The sequence below is a fragment of the Ovis canadensis genome, chromosome 1 (genome assembly GCF_042477335.2).
Source record: "Ovis canadensis isolate MfBH-ARS-UI-01 breed Bighorn chromosome 1, ARS-UI_OviCan_v2, whole genome shotgun sequence".
Taxonomy (NCBI): domain Eukaryota; kingdom Metazoa; phylum Chordata; class Mammalia; order Artiodactyla; family Bovidae; genus Ovis; species Ovis canadensis.
Window position 1 is genome coordinate 168,516,971 of NC_091245.1, and position 17,825 is coordinate 168,534,795.

At 36.8% G+C, this 17,825-nt stretch overlaps 1 protein-coding gene across 50 annotated transcripts in view; it reads right to left on the minus strand.

Moving 5' to 3' along the window:
* ABI3BP (ABI family member 3 binding protein) overlaps positions 1–17,825 on the minus strand; it is a 293,247-nt gene that overhangs the window by 94,867 nt on the left and 180,555 nt on the right. For 35 of the 50 annotated variants that reach the window (XM_069551792.1, XM_069551760.1, XM_069551701.1 and 32 more), the window contains 12 exons: positions 16,864–16,923; positions 15,787–15,882; positions 14,421–14,453; positions 13,541–13,627; positions 12,538–12,597; positions 10,254–10,313; positions 7,510–7,569; positions 6,634–6,720; positions 5,301–5,360; positions 4,399–4,482; positions 1,331–1,390; positions 483–566 (listed from right to left, as the gene is read on the minus strand). In XM_069551792.1, the coding sequence (XP_069407893.1) occupies positions 483–566; positions 1,331–1,390; positions 4,399–4,482; positions 5,301–5,360; positions 6,634–6,720; positions 7,510–7,569; positions 10,254–10,313; positions 12,538–12,597; positions 13,541–13,627; positions 14,421–14,453; positions 15,787–15,882; positions 16,864–16,923 (831 nt within the window). The remainder of the gene's footprint in view (positions 1–482; positions 567–1,330; positions 1,391–4,398; positions 4,483–5,300; positions 5,361–6,633; positions 6,721–7,509; positions 7,570–10,253; positions 10,314–12,537; positions 12,598–13,540; positions 13,628–14,420; positions 14,454–15,786; positions 15,883–16,863; positions 16,924–17,825) is intronic. The other 15 variants (XM_069551858.1, XM_069551849.1, XM_069551728.1 and 12 more) reach the window with 6 other exon arrangements.

Sequence of the window (17,825 nt, forward strand, 5' to 3'; positions counted from 1 at the left end):
CTGCCTAGGTTCAATCTTTTAATGTTTCACACTGAGGCGGGTTCTGAATTTGACTCTGCTCCAGACTGAGAAGTAAGAAGTTGCTGCCTTCTCTGATATCCTCACAACTGTTGATGGGCTGTGGGGACAGGTAAGTTACTTCATGTTTGTTTCTTGAACCAAAAAAAAAAAAAAAAAGATTGGTTTAAGACATTTTGTCTTTAGGTGAAGAATGGAATGGAATAAGAAAATGCAAATAAAGTACATAGTACATAAAAGAGTAGATCCTTATGTAGAAGACAGAGTACTCAGCTATCGCACGAGTCCCTGCCACCCCCTCATCACATTTTCCTCTGCTAACTCAACAGGGGAAAGCAGCAGCAGGCCATTTCACACCTTTACACACATAGGGCTCACATGGGCTACCCCTCTCACTGCTGGATCAATCCCAGACTCTCCAGAGCTGCAAAGACTCAGTCCTTTAATGAGAAACCCACAATTACCCGGTTTGGTTTGAGGTGCCTCAGGAGTTGTTGTAGTTTTAAGTTTGGGACGCGGACGACGGGTCCGTTTTGATGTTTTAGGAGCTGAAGAAAGAAAACCTTCAGTTATTTCAGAGTTCGTAGCTCAGCAGCTACGGGTAGCAGAACACACGTCTCCAGATTTCCTAAAACTTACTAGATTTCCTCATATTTTAGGAAGTGCGTCTCTTAAACTTTTTAGTTTGAAGCTTTCACCCTTATTATAATAGTATTTTTTTTAACATGTGGAAGTTTACTGGGAGTAAGTCATATAAAAAAGTAAGTTATTCATTTAAAAAGAAGAATCATTCAAAGAACTCTCTTTTGAATTAAAAAGGACAAGAATGATTGGTAAAATATTATGGTGGTGGTAATGGTACAAACTCTTCTATGGTTTCCTAAAATAAGACCATGTCATTAACTTTTCAGTTAACAAATATCATATAGACAGCTTAAAAAAAAAAAGACGACCTTTAGATCCACAAAGAACCCCCGTTTCTAACTTCTGTTAGGGTTACAAGAATTGCTTTTTAAACTCAACTTAAACAAAACATTGGTTAAAAACATATGCAATGGCAAGAACAATTTCAGATGGTTACATGTATAACAATTGATCTGAGTTAGGTTCATGCATAGCTCTCTTAGAAACAAGGGATAACTTGTCTTAAGAGTCAGAGTCTTCAGTACTTTTAGGATGAAGAATATCATGGCATGATAACAGAGGATGATGATATAGCTTTATGAAGCAAAAGAACCTGTAGCTGTGATGTTGATGGAATGAGTCTGACAATGAGAAGCAAACGCACTTACTGAGGATCACGTGTTATTACCTTTTGTTGTTACCCAAGCATCAGTTCTGAATGTAACAGGTTCAAAGTCTGCAGTAGGAACTGACCAAAAGTATTAAAAAATAAACCAAATGATTGTTTTAAGTAAAAGGAAACTTAAAACGTTTACTGCAAAAAGGATCTTACTAGTATAACATGACAAGTTTTAAAAACTCTTAAACTAGAAGGGTAAACAATCGGTTTTCTAATAATTGGCTGTACCTAAGTCAGGTACCTATTCCCTTATTCCTCCTTTTATTATCTGACTCTAAATTAATAAGCCAACGTAGGATGTTTGGGTATTGGTAAGGACCTATCTTTGGAAAGAGACTGAGGCCTCAGCATGATGAATCAGATTGGGTATCTCTCCATATTAAGCAAAGAAAGAACATGTCTTCATGAACAAAGAGGAACTTGTTGATACTTGATCAGATCTCAATGGCTTTATCAGGTGCCTAACGATCTCCACCTTGGGAGTCTGACATGGACCAATCAAGATTTAGAAAAGCTTTGAGTACCACCTTGAAATCAGATATCCTTTGTATTATATTACAGTTAGACTTTGTCCTTTGGTTGGTCTCTACTTATATCCACTCTTTCTGATTTTATTCGTTTCCATCTTTCTACTCATCTATGTCCCACAATGATTTCAAGGCTCCACTTTCTTTCTTTATTTATTTTGGGCACATTCCAGCTTTCATTGTCAATGCCCCTGAACTATTGTTATCCCACAAAATCAGCAATACTGAGAAAATCTTTTTCTTTGTCCAATAGAGAAGAAACAGTGACTGCTTGGAAACTTTCAAAACCAGAGTAAATTTTGGAATAACTAAAATAAATTTTTATATAATTTTTCAATCCACATAAATCTTTTATTAACCTCTCTGTAAACCGCAGAGGAAAATAGCTAAGGCTTTTAATATGAAGTTCCCCACAATCAGATTTCAACCTTCAGCTCACAGTGTAATCGCTGTTTTCCACAATCACAAGTCCCTAAATTTCATTTGTAACAAGAATGAGATAGTTACACATCAACAGTGCACAGTCTAAATCTGATGAGTAAAAGTGCTTTGCCTGACCTATTTGGTCTTTGAAAATGGGATATTTTACTGAAAAAACTAAAACTTTGGAAACACCCTAAAAAATTTGGAAAGTCTGAAAATAGTCTGCATGGCAATAATTAGCAAAACTAAGTCATAGCTGAACTGTGTGGATGTGGAAGGAATTTTCCTGTTTGCCCCAGTCTCTACTCCTCTATAGCGTCTCATTTTTAGTCCTTTTTGCTCGTTTACAATATACACTTGGTCATTACAGACATTTGAATTTTCCTATCATGTACCGTTTTACTTTCTTGTCTTTGACCCTCCTTTCTGCTGTTCTTTTTTCCTCTCTAATGAATGCTTTCTTAAAACAAAAAGGTTACCTCTTGTTTTTACTTTTTCTATTTTAATTATTTATTAAATTGCACATATGACTTTTATAATCATTAGTAAATGCATATGATTCATGCATTTTTTCCTATATTTGCTATTTTCATAATAAAAAGAACTGTAAAAAATTATTTATAGATAATATATAATATATATAAACAAATATAATACAGATAATATAAATGATAGAAACTGACATGAAAAACTTTATAACATTGACTATATATGTATTTAAAATTATTTATAATATATACATATTATGTGGGAGACCTGGGTTCAATCCCTGGGTCAGAAAGATCCTCTGGATTAGGAAATGGCAACCCACTCCAGTATTCTTGCCTGCAGAATTCCATGGACAGAGGAGCCTGGCAGGCTATAGTCCATGGGGTCTCAAAGAGTTGGACATGACTGAGTGACTTCACTTTCTTTCTTTCATAATATACACATATAATAATTGCTACTGTATATACATATATATCAATATGATTGTTAAGCTCAAGGCAAGAAGTGTCATCACGTTTTATATTTTTGCAGAGAAGAATGCATTTAAATAAAAAATTAATATCAAAATGAGAAATTTATATTAAACATACTTTAAAAATTCCAAATATTTGGAAATTAAATGTTCACTTAAAAATGATGGCTGTATCTAAGAAGCCATAACAAGGAAAAGTAGAAAACATTTTTAACAGAATAAAAATGAAAAGAGAATTTATCAGAATTTGTTCCATGCAGCTGAAGCTGCTCAGTGCAACTAAATACAATGTGGAAAGCTGAATAAGGTATGAAAACAAATATTGGACCCTAGCATAAAATTCTGTGAAACTGGAAAATCTGTACTTTAGTTAATAATATTGCATCACAAATTAATTTCCTGTTTTTTTTTAAACAACATAGTATCATAGTATTTCTTTATATTCTCAGAATTGGATTAGAAGTTTCAAGCCTCAAATGTTTTTAGATCACAATACAATAAGCACTCTAGACTTTAAGCAGTAACCTAGTAGTAATACTAGATTCCAGAGTAAATGGAGCTATATCAAAGTTTTAAGTGAATATAAATCAGAAATCTAGCATTATGTTTATACTTAGTCAAATAAGTAAGGCTTCATTCTTTCTAAACTTATCTTTCCCTGCCCCGAAGATTTATATACCTAGCACATCTTGTTGATAGCACACAAATATCAATCGTATATTTTCATAGATGTGTATATTGCCAGCTTCTATTTTATTTACCAAGGAAAGGCTTTTGTTTTTAACTGTCTTGCAGGTTTTAGGATTAAAACACCTCTTCCACATCTGATACAATAGCACCTTTGGAGGCTACTGAAGGCACTTAATGTTTATCAATTTGAACTGAATATGCCTAATTTTTCTAGAGAAGCTTTCTTTTCAAAAGATAAGTGGAAGTTAATAAAGTGTACAGCAACAGAGATCTTTACAGAGGAAGTATGAGGCATTCGGCTGCCCTACAAATCTCCCCCTACTGTGCTTTTCTCGCCAACTCTACAGTAGGAACTGCAACTCAATATGAGTTGTATCTTTAGTCTCTGGGGGCATACTGGTTACTCCCAACAACTAAGATTACCCGTCACCCTGTTGGGTTAGGTTGTTGGAACTCTAAGCCAGGGAAACTTTTACCTGGTTTGGACTCAGGTGCTTCAGCACTTGGTGTGGTTTTTGGTCTGGGATGGGGATGAATTGTCTGTTGTGATGTTTTAGAAGCTGAAGGAAGAAATTCTTGGGTTATTACATAACAACATTACCCAGGGTTCTGGAACCTATGGGAAGCAAAAACATGACTCTAGATTTTCTACATCTTATTTGATATTATTAAATATTTACCTTTTTAGTTTGAGATTTTTGTCACATACATAAATTCCTTTTCTATCTTCTTTTATCATAGAAGATTTTTTGAAGACAAAAATCAATTTTAATATAAGAAATAAAGATTAGTAATTATAATCAAACTCTCATAGAGCAGTGTGCTTGGGCAACAAAAAGGTTAAGGACTGTTGCTAAATTTCAATAGATAATGAAGGACAGTCAAACTAAATGTGAGCTTTATAATTTAATATTGCAATCTCTGGTACATTTTCTATGCAACTATTAAAATAAGAACACATTACTACCTAAATAGAAACAAAGCAACAAAATACTAAGGAAATGGAAAAAGGGCAGACATGTAGATGTACAAGTACGGATCCTCTTGGCCCTGTGAGAGTAGTTGTTGATGGCTTTATATGTCTAGACAAGAAACAGATCTGTGATGTGTTTGAAAACCGGTTTTTATCACAAGCACTGCTTGAACAAAACACAGAATGACACAATTTCAAACAGGTTACCCAGCAAATATCTTAAAGTAGGCTCACCTATGGCTAATTCTATTAAAAACAACTGATAATTTAAGAGTTTTCATAATTTTAAGAAGAATGTAGATAAATGGCCACAAAGAATAAAACTACTGTCACGTGGAGCAAGATGAAACTCTGAGCCCAACAATAAGCAGGATAAGGCTTGTTGAAAACACAGTGCATCATTACCTAATGTTGGTCCGGGGGCCTCTGTTCTAAGAGTGACAGGTTCAAGCGTTGTAGCAGGAACTGACCAAAAAATAATACAGTAGAGCAAAGAGATTTAAAAATATATGAAAAGTTAGAATATTTGCACCCCAACAAGATTTGCTTGTGTATCATTCCTTCCACAAACAAACAAAAAATAACAAAGAGCAGATGACTGTTCTTTGGCCAAGCAATAGTTATGGTCAGTCTTAGGCTTAGCCTTAAACTATCTTGAGTCAACGTGAAATTCTCCTAGGTTTTAACTAATGGATTCTAACCAATCTGGAAAACTCTGCACTGGAAAATATTTTCAGGCATTTACCTAATATACAATGAGACAAAAAAAAAAAAACAAAACCTGTACTTCAATGGAAGCTGAAAAGGAGCACGTCCTATGTTTAGGTTAGCATGGATATAATAGATAGTGTGTACATTTGAAGTAGATATAAAAACTAATCATGGAAGTGGATGGTGTTGGTCCTGCCAAGAGCTCAGCTATGGAAAGAGTCAGAGATCTCTGTTCAAATCATGACACATAAAAGAGCAGGATAAAGTGGTCACTCAGTCTGTAATATTCAGTAGAGCATATTTCTGGCCTAAGCCCAGAAAAAAATGGAAATCAAAGACTGTTGACATCTTTCAAATCTAAACTCCTGAATCAAGTTCTCAAAATCCTCTTTCAATTGGCTGGATGGATCCAGCCTAATGTAGCATCATCAGTAGCCATGTTTGGACTACTAAGAAGTAGGACAGTCTGTTCTAGGCAACTCCCCACCCCACCTCCACCACATGCCTGGTCCTTCTGTCTTGGCTCATGTTTCCCTCCACATATACAAATCCTGTAGTGGGCCCAAACCTTAAGGGCCAAGGGCCAAGTCCAGTCTACCTTGATTTTCTCCTTTGTCTCATGAAAACTTATGCTCAACTTTACCATTTTAGAAGTAAAATAAGTCTCCCACAGGTTGCATATCACCCACAGTTGCTGATATTGATCCAGGAATTCGCAAGCTACTTTCAATTTGTTTATTTACGTGAATGGAATATATTGGCTTTGCTAAAGAAGTTTTATCTTTAAGATCTGAGTGGAATTTTATAGTAAAAAACTTACTAAATGTGTATCAAAGATGACTCTCACATAGAAAGAATTGGTATTCTGGCACCAACTGTGTCTTATACAGTCATGTTCTCCTCGACACCTGGTAGAGGAAATATTACTAATGCTATCTCATAACTTCACACTTAGAGTAAGAGCTTTGGGTCCCCACTGGGACAGCCTACTAGGGCTCACCCTTAAACCAACAAATTGCACATTTACCCAGTTTTGTCTGAGGTACTTGAGGGCCTCGTGTAGTTTTAGGTCTGGGACGTGGACGACGAGGTCTTTGTGATGTTTTGGTAGTAGCTAAAGAAAGAAAAGACTTGTTATTCTATATCTTATGCTCTGGGTACTGAGGAGAGGTTTTGCCAAAACCTGTTGGATTTTTAAAAGTTCTATGAAACTGTAGTCTAAAACTTTCACTCTTTTTATGCCAACGCATCTTTGAGGGTCAAGTTACTTATTCAAGGCATGAAAATTAGCACTTGTAATCAGATACTCACATTAGTTCCTCTCTGAGGGAAAAATGAGAAGGAAGACTCAATTCTGGTGCAAGGGAAGGGGAGGTTAGGCTCACACTAAGGAAAAGGTTTACAATTAAAATTTCAGATTTGGAAAACTTCCTATTTGTCAAATTGGTAATAAAACACAGCATTACTTAAAACATCAATGAAGAAGCAAACATACCATGCAAATAGTTTTTTTTAAAAAAATCTAGAAATGTAGAAGATGTGCAAAGAAACTTAAGAGTAGTTGTTATTGCTCATCAGCCTGGAGAAAAAAGAGATCCAAATTTGTTTGCAACTCAGCTTTAACAGAGAACACTGCTCAACAAAGCACAAATCAATGTGATAATTTCAGATGCACCACACGGCAGGTAGATCTCTTGAACTAAGCACACGCCTGCTCTCATAAAAACAACAGGACACTTTTTTAAGGAGGCTACAGCACTCTTCAGATGAAGGAAGTGACTGAATTGCAGTGGAGGATGATGATGTCATTTTGTGAAAGAAGAAAAGCACATGATGGGGATGGAGGCTGAAAGGACCGCACAAGGAGCAACACCACCACCGGGGAACAGCACAGCGTCATTACCTAGTGTGGTCCCAGATGTCTCCGTTGTAAAAGTAACAGGTTCAAGGTCTGTAACAGGAACTGAAGTAATAAATAAGAGAGGTTTGTGGTTTTTTAAAAATAAAGTATGAATAGCTACAACATGCATGCCAAAATGAATCTTGTCAGTGTAATACTATCTCTAGAATAGTTTTAAAAATTTCTGAATGAAGGGTGTTATGGACTGAATGGTATCCCCTCAAGATTCATATGTTGAGGTCCTAAATCCCAGTGTGACTATGTTTGGAGCTGGGGCCTTTAAAGATGCAGTTAAGCTTAAATGAGGTCATAAGAATGGGACCAGAAGCCAGAAGGACTGCTGTCCGTATAAGAAGAGGGAGAGACGCAGGGAAGCCTTCACACGCAGAGATGGCCACATGAAGACACAAGAAAGGAGAAAGGCTCTGGGACATATTAAACCCGCTGATGCCTTGACCTTAGACTTCCAGCCTCAAGAGCTGCTGTCTAAGCCACCCAGTCTGTGGTTTTTTGTTATGGCAGCCCCAGCAGACTAACAGAAAGGGAAATCAATTGTTGTGCTCACACTTGGCCAAACTGTAGTTAGGGACTTCTTCATCTCATGAGATAGCCATTACCTTTGGTCTCTGTTTAGCAGCACAAGAGGGAAACAGTTCTTGTAATTAGTGCTTGATTATCTGCATCTGCTCTGGTAGACTTTAGGACGTTCTTAGGTATTTAGTAAATATGTTTCTGCTAAGCTGCTGCTAAGTTGCATCAGTTGTGTCCGACTCTGTGCGATCCCATAGACGGCACCCAATAGGCTCCTCCGTCCCTGGGATTCTCCAGGCAAGAATACTGGAGTGGGTTGCCATTTCCTTCTCCAATAAAATATGTTTCTAACAACCCTCAAAAAGCATGTGAAAAACTAACCTGTACTTTTGTGTATGCTGAATAAAGAAACTGTCTATGTTATCAAATTATGGTTGCAGAAAAAGTTCCTAAATAACCAAGAAACCATTACACAAATAGCCCAAAATGGCTTTGATAATATTGCTGAGAACTCAGTTCTGGAAAGATCTTGTGACTTCTGTCCAAAGAAGAAGACTAGATAAGGGGAAGCCGCTTAGCCCATGGATCCAGTAAAGCACCTGTCCACTCTCAGCACGGGGAAAACTATCCAAGTGTGGAAAGAAGAGATATTATGATGCTCATTAAGAACAATACTAGTCTTAGCCGGCCTCACATGGTGTTCAAGTGCATCATCCCCAACAAAAATGCTTTATTTGTCACATAGAGAAAGCAGGATCTTTGCTCCCTCTGGTTGCCTCTATGCATATCCTTTTTTCCATCTTTGTTCACTCTCACTTACCCACTGTGCAAATTCTAATGTGACATCAAGACCCAAACTCCTTCTCTGCTCGACTGAAGCCCAGGTTGATTTTTAACTTTTTAAAGGTCTGCCATGCAAGTATGTGATGAAAGAATTTGGGTTCCCTCCACCAACAACTAGGGAAGAACTATAGATGCAAAGTACCCATTTTGGATTACACACTGCCCATTAAAAAAGCCCCGCTATAACAAATCTATACTTGATGTTTGTGTACCTAAGGAAAATCGTGAATTTGCAAAAACACTGCACTGCTCTCATTCTCTAGGATGTTCACATAGGAAAAATGCTTGTGCTTAACTAGCTTGCAGACTGAGAAGCAAACCTCTTACTACCCAGACTTGGAGAGAAGATTATGTATCTTTCAAACCAGAACTCCTCGCCAGCTCTGAAGGCACCAGGACTCTTCATGGTTTCCTCACTAGGAGGTAAACAGGTTTCCATTTTCAATCAGTGGCAGGCTACCACACTCCTTAAGTCAAGAACCCTTTTGTTTTGCTTTTGTCTGGTATAAACTCCACTGTATCTGGACATGAAGTAGTTTTAAGTTTGTACCGTGAATGATGTGTCTATTGGGATGTTTTGGGAAGTAGAAAAAGATAAACTTGGCACTTTAAAGCTTATGCTTCTGAAAATCACAGGTTTTTGAAAAAACCTTCAAGTTTTCCAAAGCTTGATAGATTTTCTTCAGTTTCAAGAAATGGATCTGTCTAGGGTGAAAATTTTGCCCTGACTATGTGTATATCTTCCTTTGTTATTGATGATACTTTGGGGAAAAAGCTGATACATAAAATGAAGGTAATAATTCAGATAGTCAAGATATGTATTTTTATCACATTCTCCTAGATTGCATTAAAAAGATTGAGTCATTTCTAAACTATGTTGGAGAGTAAGGGGGAGTCAGATTCAACTTAAGGATGAGGCTTACTATTTAAACTTATTAGCCTTGATCACGTTACCTGGTAGACAATTCACTACAAACATATCACACAAATGTTAAAACAATAACAACAACAAAACAGGCAGATAAAAAAGGCAGGTGTACAAAGGATGTATAAAGGAACTTCTGTGTTACAACCTGGTTAGCATAGATCAGGATCAGACACTCTAATAAATACATGAAATTTACCTTAACAGAGAACTCTGGTTGAGCCAAAAACATAAACTGGTATGAAGAAAATTTTAAATATGTTACAGGACAGGAAGGTATTCCAAACTAGATCCAGGCATGGCTCTCTTTAGAACCAGAGGTAACTTGTTTTATGCATGTTTTTCTCACAAGATAAAGAATGTAACTAAATGGCAACAGAGTGGAATGAGCAGAAGTTTGACAATGAGTAGGGAAAGCTCTTGCTAAAGGTCAGAAAGTGGCATTTACCGAATGCTGTCTCCGGAGCCTCTTTTATAGGAGTAACTGGTTCAAAGACTATAGCAGGAACTGACCAAAAATAACAATAAAAAAGAAATGTTAAACATTTATACAGCCTCACAGGGATATGATTTATCTGCACTCAGTTCATTTCAGTCACTCTGTTGAGTCCGACTCTTTGTGACCACATGGGCTGCACCATGCCAGGCCTCCCTGTCCATCACCAACTCCCGGAGTTCAGCCAAACTCATGTCCATTGAGTCGGTGATGCCATCCAACCATCTCATCCTCCCTCTGTTGTCCCCTTCTTCTCCTGCCTTCAATCTTTCCCAGCACTCAGGTACCAGTTTATCACTCAGGAAGGTTTGTCTTTGTAATCAGATAACTGTCCCTGAAAAGTACCTGTGAAATTTCTCATTCTGTGACGATCCCAGTCTAGGTACCAAAGTAGACCATACCTATCTTGCTAAAACTGATCTTTGGAAAGAAAGCACAAGCTTTGCCTACCTGGAGTACTTAAGAGAGCAAGATAAAGGGCAGCCATTTAGTCTGTGATTTAGCTGTATCCTTTTGTCATGTGCCTGGGGAAAGCCTCCCATACTGATTATTCCTACATGAAACTCAAATTCCTAAGCCCAGCAGTGAAAAACCCTTTCAACTGCCCCTATGAGCCCATTCAGTATAACAGCAGCTTCAGTATAATGTTCTGATCAGCACTTAGAAGCCTGACAAAGAAGCCTCTGTATCCTCTCACTGGTCTCTACACATCCTGCTTTTCTGAACCTCTTCATTCCCTGCTCCCTAGTCATCCAAATCTGTAACAGTTTTGAGTGTTCAAGGCCTTCTTAACTACTCTGGTCCACTCTGATTGTTTCTTTAAATTACACATTGACAAACTATGGCCCATAGGCCAAATCTTGCCCATAGCTTGCTTTCATACAGCCAGTTTCCATTTTTAAGTGGTTGTAAGAAAAAGGAAAATAGATATAAGAGACTACCGGGGCCACAAAGCCCCCAGTATTTACTAAGTTGTTCTTTATAGAAAATACTATCAACTCCTGCCTGGATCTGTACTATGACGTATATAAGCTAGACAGTTACCAAGAAATAATCTATTTGCCCAAGTATATGTTTGTTGCACAGCTGTTTCAGTCCACTACACACATTCAATATATAAAGGATGAATAGCATCGAATGAGAAGCCAATGAAACAGACATTTAGAGAGAAGATTCTAATTCACAAAGAGGAAGGGATTCAGCTACCACCTAAGACCCATCCAGCTATGCTCCGCTTGCCTACTGTGGGGTGAAAGCAGCTGCTGATCCCAACTTGCCCCTTCACTTTCTCTAGACTCCACAGGGATGGGCTCCAGGATTCCTCAACCAGAATCTACACATTTCCCTGAGTCCTGAGGTGCTTCAGGACTCAGTGTGGTTTAGATTTGGGATGGGGATGATGAATTCATTGAGGCACTTTGGGAAATAAAGGAAGAAAACTTTAGGTTAATAGAGTGGTTGAGTTCCAGAAGCTATGGATAGGATTATACTTGCTATAATTTCTTGAGTTTCAGGAAATTTTTCTTTTGATTTTGAAATATTTGTCACTATTTTGATTATTGCCTCTATTTATCAATTATATTACTATGAAAAACAAAAATCACATAGAAATATTCATTGATATATCAAGGAGAGCCTCAAAAGTGATTTCTAAATGAAAAAAAAGTTCCAAAAACCTACTGTATTATGGTGATGGTGGGAGAGGGGTAGGGTGACTTTATACTAATGATGGGACACATAATTTCAATTTACTGGCCTTGGGTATATTTTCTATTTCACTCCTTACTGAAAAAAAGGCCATATCATTGCCTAAAATGACAACACAAAATCACACAGGTGGTAAAAATGTAAAAATTTAGATCTGGGCAAGAATTACATCACACCATAACAGTTGTGACAATGTACTTGCTTGGATCAAAGACAGACACCCTACTTGCAACCCCACTGATCGTGTTTGAAACTCAGTAACACAGAATGTGATTAAAAGGTTACATGGGGATGAGATGCTACAAATTCAAACCCATTGCCTTAAGCATATATATACTAAGCTAAGTTCATACTTGACTGTCTCAGTAACAAATGAATTGTTTTAAGACTCCAATATATTAAGAAATAATTGAATGACAATAGAGAATGACAAGAGTCTTGTGAAGCAGGAGAAGCTGAGGTTATGATGGTGATGAAATGGGCTTCAAATGAGCAGAAGCAGATGCTGATGGACATAGTGGATCATTACCTACTATTGTTCCTGGAGCTTCGGTCCTAAGACTGACTGGTTCAGGGATTGTGGCAGGAACTGATCAAAAATAATAAAAGAAATCAAAGAGATTTTTGTAAATGCATGAAATGTCAGAAAGTTAATCTTTTACCAGTAAAAACAATGCTTTGAAGTGGGGAGAGAGAGGGAAAGGATGGATTACACAGAAAGTTAACATAAAAGGCAGGAGTTATAGGGGTGGGAGGTGAGAGGTGGAGGCAATGTGGAATAGGGGGTCACACCAGGGTCTGTCCACCACACACAGAACAGACAGTCATAAAGAAGCTGAGACCATACCCCCTAAGAGACTAAGTCCTTAATGAAAACAGTGGCATTTAATAAACAAAGGAACAACCTCTCAGCTTGTGATACCATATTAAATTAGGTTATCTTCAGTTCTAAGAACAGAAAAAGCATGGTCCTGTGTAGAAATAGGGATCACTGAAGCCCACTGGATCAAATTTAAGCTCTCGAGTAGACATCCTAGTCCCCTTTAGTTCATTCTATGGATACAGTCAAGGGAACGTATGAATAAGTCACCTTCTATCTAGTCACCAGCTTCATTCAGCACATTTCCTGTTTTCAGCCTTTGTCTGCTCAACCTTCCACTCATCCAAATTCTGTTCTGCTGTTTCCCCTAATTATTCTGGATCTCTTTCTGTTCCAAATATTTACATTTCTAGCATATAGCATTTGTACTATTTGAGAAATTATTTTATACACACTGCCTTATGTTATTTTCTATCTTTTTATGTAGGAACAGCTTTTGTTTACAAAATAATTGGGAAATAAAACAGAATTACTACTTCTGATGTGTCTCACAGTTGCTAATACGGTTACCGGGACGTGGAAGGGATTAATAATAAGAGTAGCTTCCACTCTTCAGAGATGTGTAAGACATGTACCAATTATGTGCACAGAATTCAGGGTTCCAACTGGGATAGAATGTTTGGACTCCTTAAACCAGAAATCACATATTTACCCAGTTTAGTCTGAGGTGCTTCTGGATGGGGCGTGGTTTTAGGTTTGGGACGTGGAACACGGGGTCTCTTTGTTGTTGTTGTTGGAGCTGAAGGAAGAAAATCTAGGATTAATATAGTGCTGATGGCTCCATTAACCCTGAATAGAATGATATAACCAGGTTCTAGGCTTTCTAAAATTTACCAGTTTCTTGGAGTGGAGAAAACTTTGTTACTTTAGTTTGAAATTTTCTCCTTTAACAGAATAACAGGTTTTCTTTTATAACTGAGAATTCTCTAGAGATTAAAAATTATATAACAGTTATGTTTAAGAAATGAAGATGAGGAATTATCATTTCCTTGAAACCATCTCTAATGAGAAATCTTGCTAAACTGTGATGGTTTGCAAGAAGTTCAAACCATCCTGTACTATCCTCTTATAATTTAAAACAAGTAGGTTTGGGCAAGTTTTCCACTTGATAATTTATTAGAATAATGACACAAAATTAGATGAAACATTAATAAAATAAAACAAAAATCATGTAAATCTTGAACTATAGAAAGTAAAATGCTTAAAGAAACTTCATGGTATAATAATTGACACTCTGTTGGTGGTCTAAATAAAGGCTACATGGAAAATCACATTTGGACCCCAGTTCTAACAAACAGCACAGTGTAAACAGAGACTCAGATTGATGTGATGCAATTACAAGCTGGGAGATGGAGTCAATAGCTGTCTCAAAGCTTATACACATTAATGTTAGAAAGAAGGCCTTTTCTAGTTTAAGGTGAATACAGCAATAAGATGATGACAAATTACGACATCATCATCTGTATAGCACCACAGATAAGTATGAAATTGAGTAAAGAAAACACATCCTGAAGGGTATAAAGGATCATTACCTAAAGATGTCCCAGGAGTAATAGGTTCAAAGTCTGTAGCAAGAAATGATCAAAATAATAATAATAAAAGAAATGTTAAATGCATAAGAAAAGTCACCAAGCTCTCTTGAAAATGAACTTTACTAGAGTAGCATCGGTTCTACTGCCAGAAAGCAAAATTTTTAAAGTTCTGAGGTGAGGGTACAAAGGTACATGATGTTATAAAATCTTCATATAGTTACCTACAAGTGTTGCTTTTATATTACCTTACAATACAGTAGAAGACTCTGCTTAGAGAAATCTTTAGGTATCTGTCTAACAACATTATGGTTAGCAATTATGAGAAAATAATGTGAAAGTATAATTTTAAACACTATATATTGGAAAACAAACAATTAGAATCTATGTCATGATACATGCAATTGTTGATATATTGGTAATGAATAATCAAAATAGGTAAGGCTCTTTTTTGTTGAAAGTCTACTTTGGAAAAAGGCCAAGACCTCTGTCCAAACAAAGGCCTATAAAAGAACAAGATACAAGGGTCATTCAGTCTGAAAAACATGTCAGTGCATCTCTCTGCTATCAGGACAGAAAAGAGCTGACCCAGGGAGGATAGCAGCGTATCCTGCAGTTAAGTAGCTCAAATCCAGTCACTGAAGTCAGGCATTCAAGGTCCTCTTCATGGACCCACTAAAAAGTAGCATCGCTGTCCACAGTTTCTGAGCACCAGCCAAGTAAACATTGCTTTCCTCCTTTCTCACAATCAAGTTCTCCTGTAGTCCTATCTTTCTGTTGTCACCCACAAATATGGTACCTTCTTTCTTCTGTTTATGGCATTCCTTCCCATTCCTCCAACAAATCTACAAACTATACACATTTCAAGGTCCACATTACACTCATCAGCCCATGGATCTTTCACTTCTCTAAGAATAAACTGTGTCTAACAGTTGATAAAACTCAGTAAGTAAGTTGCTTTGCCCCTATTCCTTTCTACCCATTTATGAACAATTTCACACAAGAGCAACATCCTCACTCAATGAAACCAAGTCATTTGTTTTTCCTAAACTATTCCTCACAATGCTAACGTGGTGGTTCATCAAATAAGAGTTTAACTGGACTAAATAGGTTAGATAATCAACTAGGTAAGTTTTTGCTGAGCCAGAGTCAAAGAGAAAATGTAATTGAATGGTGAGAGAAACAAATAAAATACAAGGTACCAAGAAGGTCCTAAGAAGTATGAGGAAGTAACTCATCCTGACTAGAATATTTGTAACTTGGACACCATCCTGAAGGATCCCAGGGTTACTAGGCAGCAAATAATTACACTCCTACCACAATACCACATCTAACAGGGGTCCATAGGCACCAGGAACCACATATTTACCTAGTTTGGTCTGAGGTGTCTCGGGTCTTGGCGTGGTTTTATGTTTGGGACGTGGACGTGGGCGACGTTTTCTTGGTTTTTGTGATGTTTTTGGAGCTGAAGAAAAGAAACTGGTTAATGCTGTCTTATGACTTCAGAGAAAAAGGATTATTCATGGCTGTAGGTTTTCTAAAATTGTGCTAGATTTTCTTGAGTCTTGAGAAATTTGGTTTGAGACTGGTTTCAAACCAGTCTCTCTGGTTTGAAATTTTTTCATCTACATGCAAAAAATTTGTGGGGGTGTCTGCTGACAGTTCTTTTGAGAAAGAACATATAACCTTATTTTAATTATCTGAAAACTTTACTATTATTGCTGGAACCAAATTTTTAAAAAGGACTCTGATCCAAGGGAAATCAGAAGTATAACTTTCTTTATCACATTAAAGAGGGGCCCAGACTCTCCTGCTTTGTGTTATATTTAGAAATTAGTTGGTTTAGAAATTAATTTGGATTATACTTAGAAATTACTTGGTTTAGGCATATATACCATATTTTAAAACAACTTTCCATTGCTGGCCATAGAATTACATCTGATGTTTATAAGGCATGCATGCTCAGTCATGTTCGACTCTTTGTGACACCATGGACTGAAGCCTGCCAGACTCCTCTGTCCAGGCAAGAATATTGGAGTGGGTGCCACTTCCTTCTCCAGGGGATCCTCCCGACTCAGGGACTGAACCCGTGTATCCTGCATCTGCTGCATTGGCAGGCAAATTCTTTACCACTGAGCCACCTGGGGAGCCCTGTTTATAGGGAAGAGACTCCTAACTGTATTTGGAATCCAGCAGAACCACAGGCTTTGTAAAGTTTTAGGAAAGCTGGATAATATGGGTGATAGCTTCATACAGACTTATATTCTAACCAAGTGACCGATTTTAAACATCTTCAATACATTCAAAATGAAGAATATAGTTGAGTGACAAAAGAGGATGATGAAAGAATCTTGTAAAAGAGAAAACCCTTTGACCAAGATGATAATGGAATAGAGCGGGCAATGAGCAGAAATGTTCTTGCTTAAAAGATACAAAAGATCATTACCTAATGTTGTCCGAGGAGCCTCAGTTCTCAGAGTTACAGGTTCAATGTCTGTGGCAGGAACTGACCAAAAGCAATTCAATAAACAATGGAGATTTAAGAAATGTGGGAAAAGAAAGAAAATTATCTTGAAAATGAATCCTTTTAACCCTATAATGTTTAAAAAGAATTTATGAAAAACAGTATTTTTTCTGTAATAATTAGCTGAACTCTGGTACCCATTTATCTCACAAATAACTGTACCCCTTTACACTTTGCTTCTCTATGAGGCAAATGAAAACTGTTTTTTTGTGGGGGGTTTAATTATATGATTACAGTTATACTGGAAACTTGGCTCCAAAAAATCTTTCGTCCGATACAAAATTTTTAAATTACTTATTTTTAAATTGTGTATTTTTAAATTACTCTTAAAAATCATTATGAAAACTTGTGTTAGTATTTGACAGTTTTCACCACCATTATTAAACTTCTTTTGAGAAATAGTGGCAGCAGTGAGAATTTTTAAAAATGTTCTTAATCAGTCTGTTTATTGGATATCTGTGACACATAGGCAAAAGATAAGCTTATGCCTTTTCTCCACAATAAAGGTGATACTCTTTCTTGCAACTTGTCCTTATTTATCCTTTTATTTCAAATGGATACTTGGGAGATAACTATTCAAGTGAGGAACAGAGATGATTAATAAAAAAAGTCTGGAAAGTAATACCTTTTTGTCTGAATAAATAGGGTTCCTATAATTCTATAATATTCTGTAATGATTGAATTGTGCATCAAAACAAAACTTAGATTTATGACTCCTTGGTTTTAAATTAGTGTCTCTATTTTAAATTAAGTCCAGAAAATTAAATGTAAAATCAAAAATATCACTAACTCTCTGGAACACAGCATAGAGTAATCTTAAGCCACATCTAAAAACATTTTCTGAACTAATGGAAAACATGGTATCCAGAAGTGAAGGAAAGGGA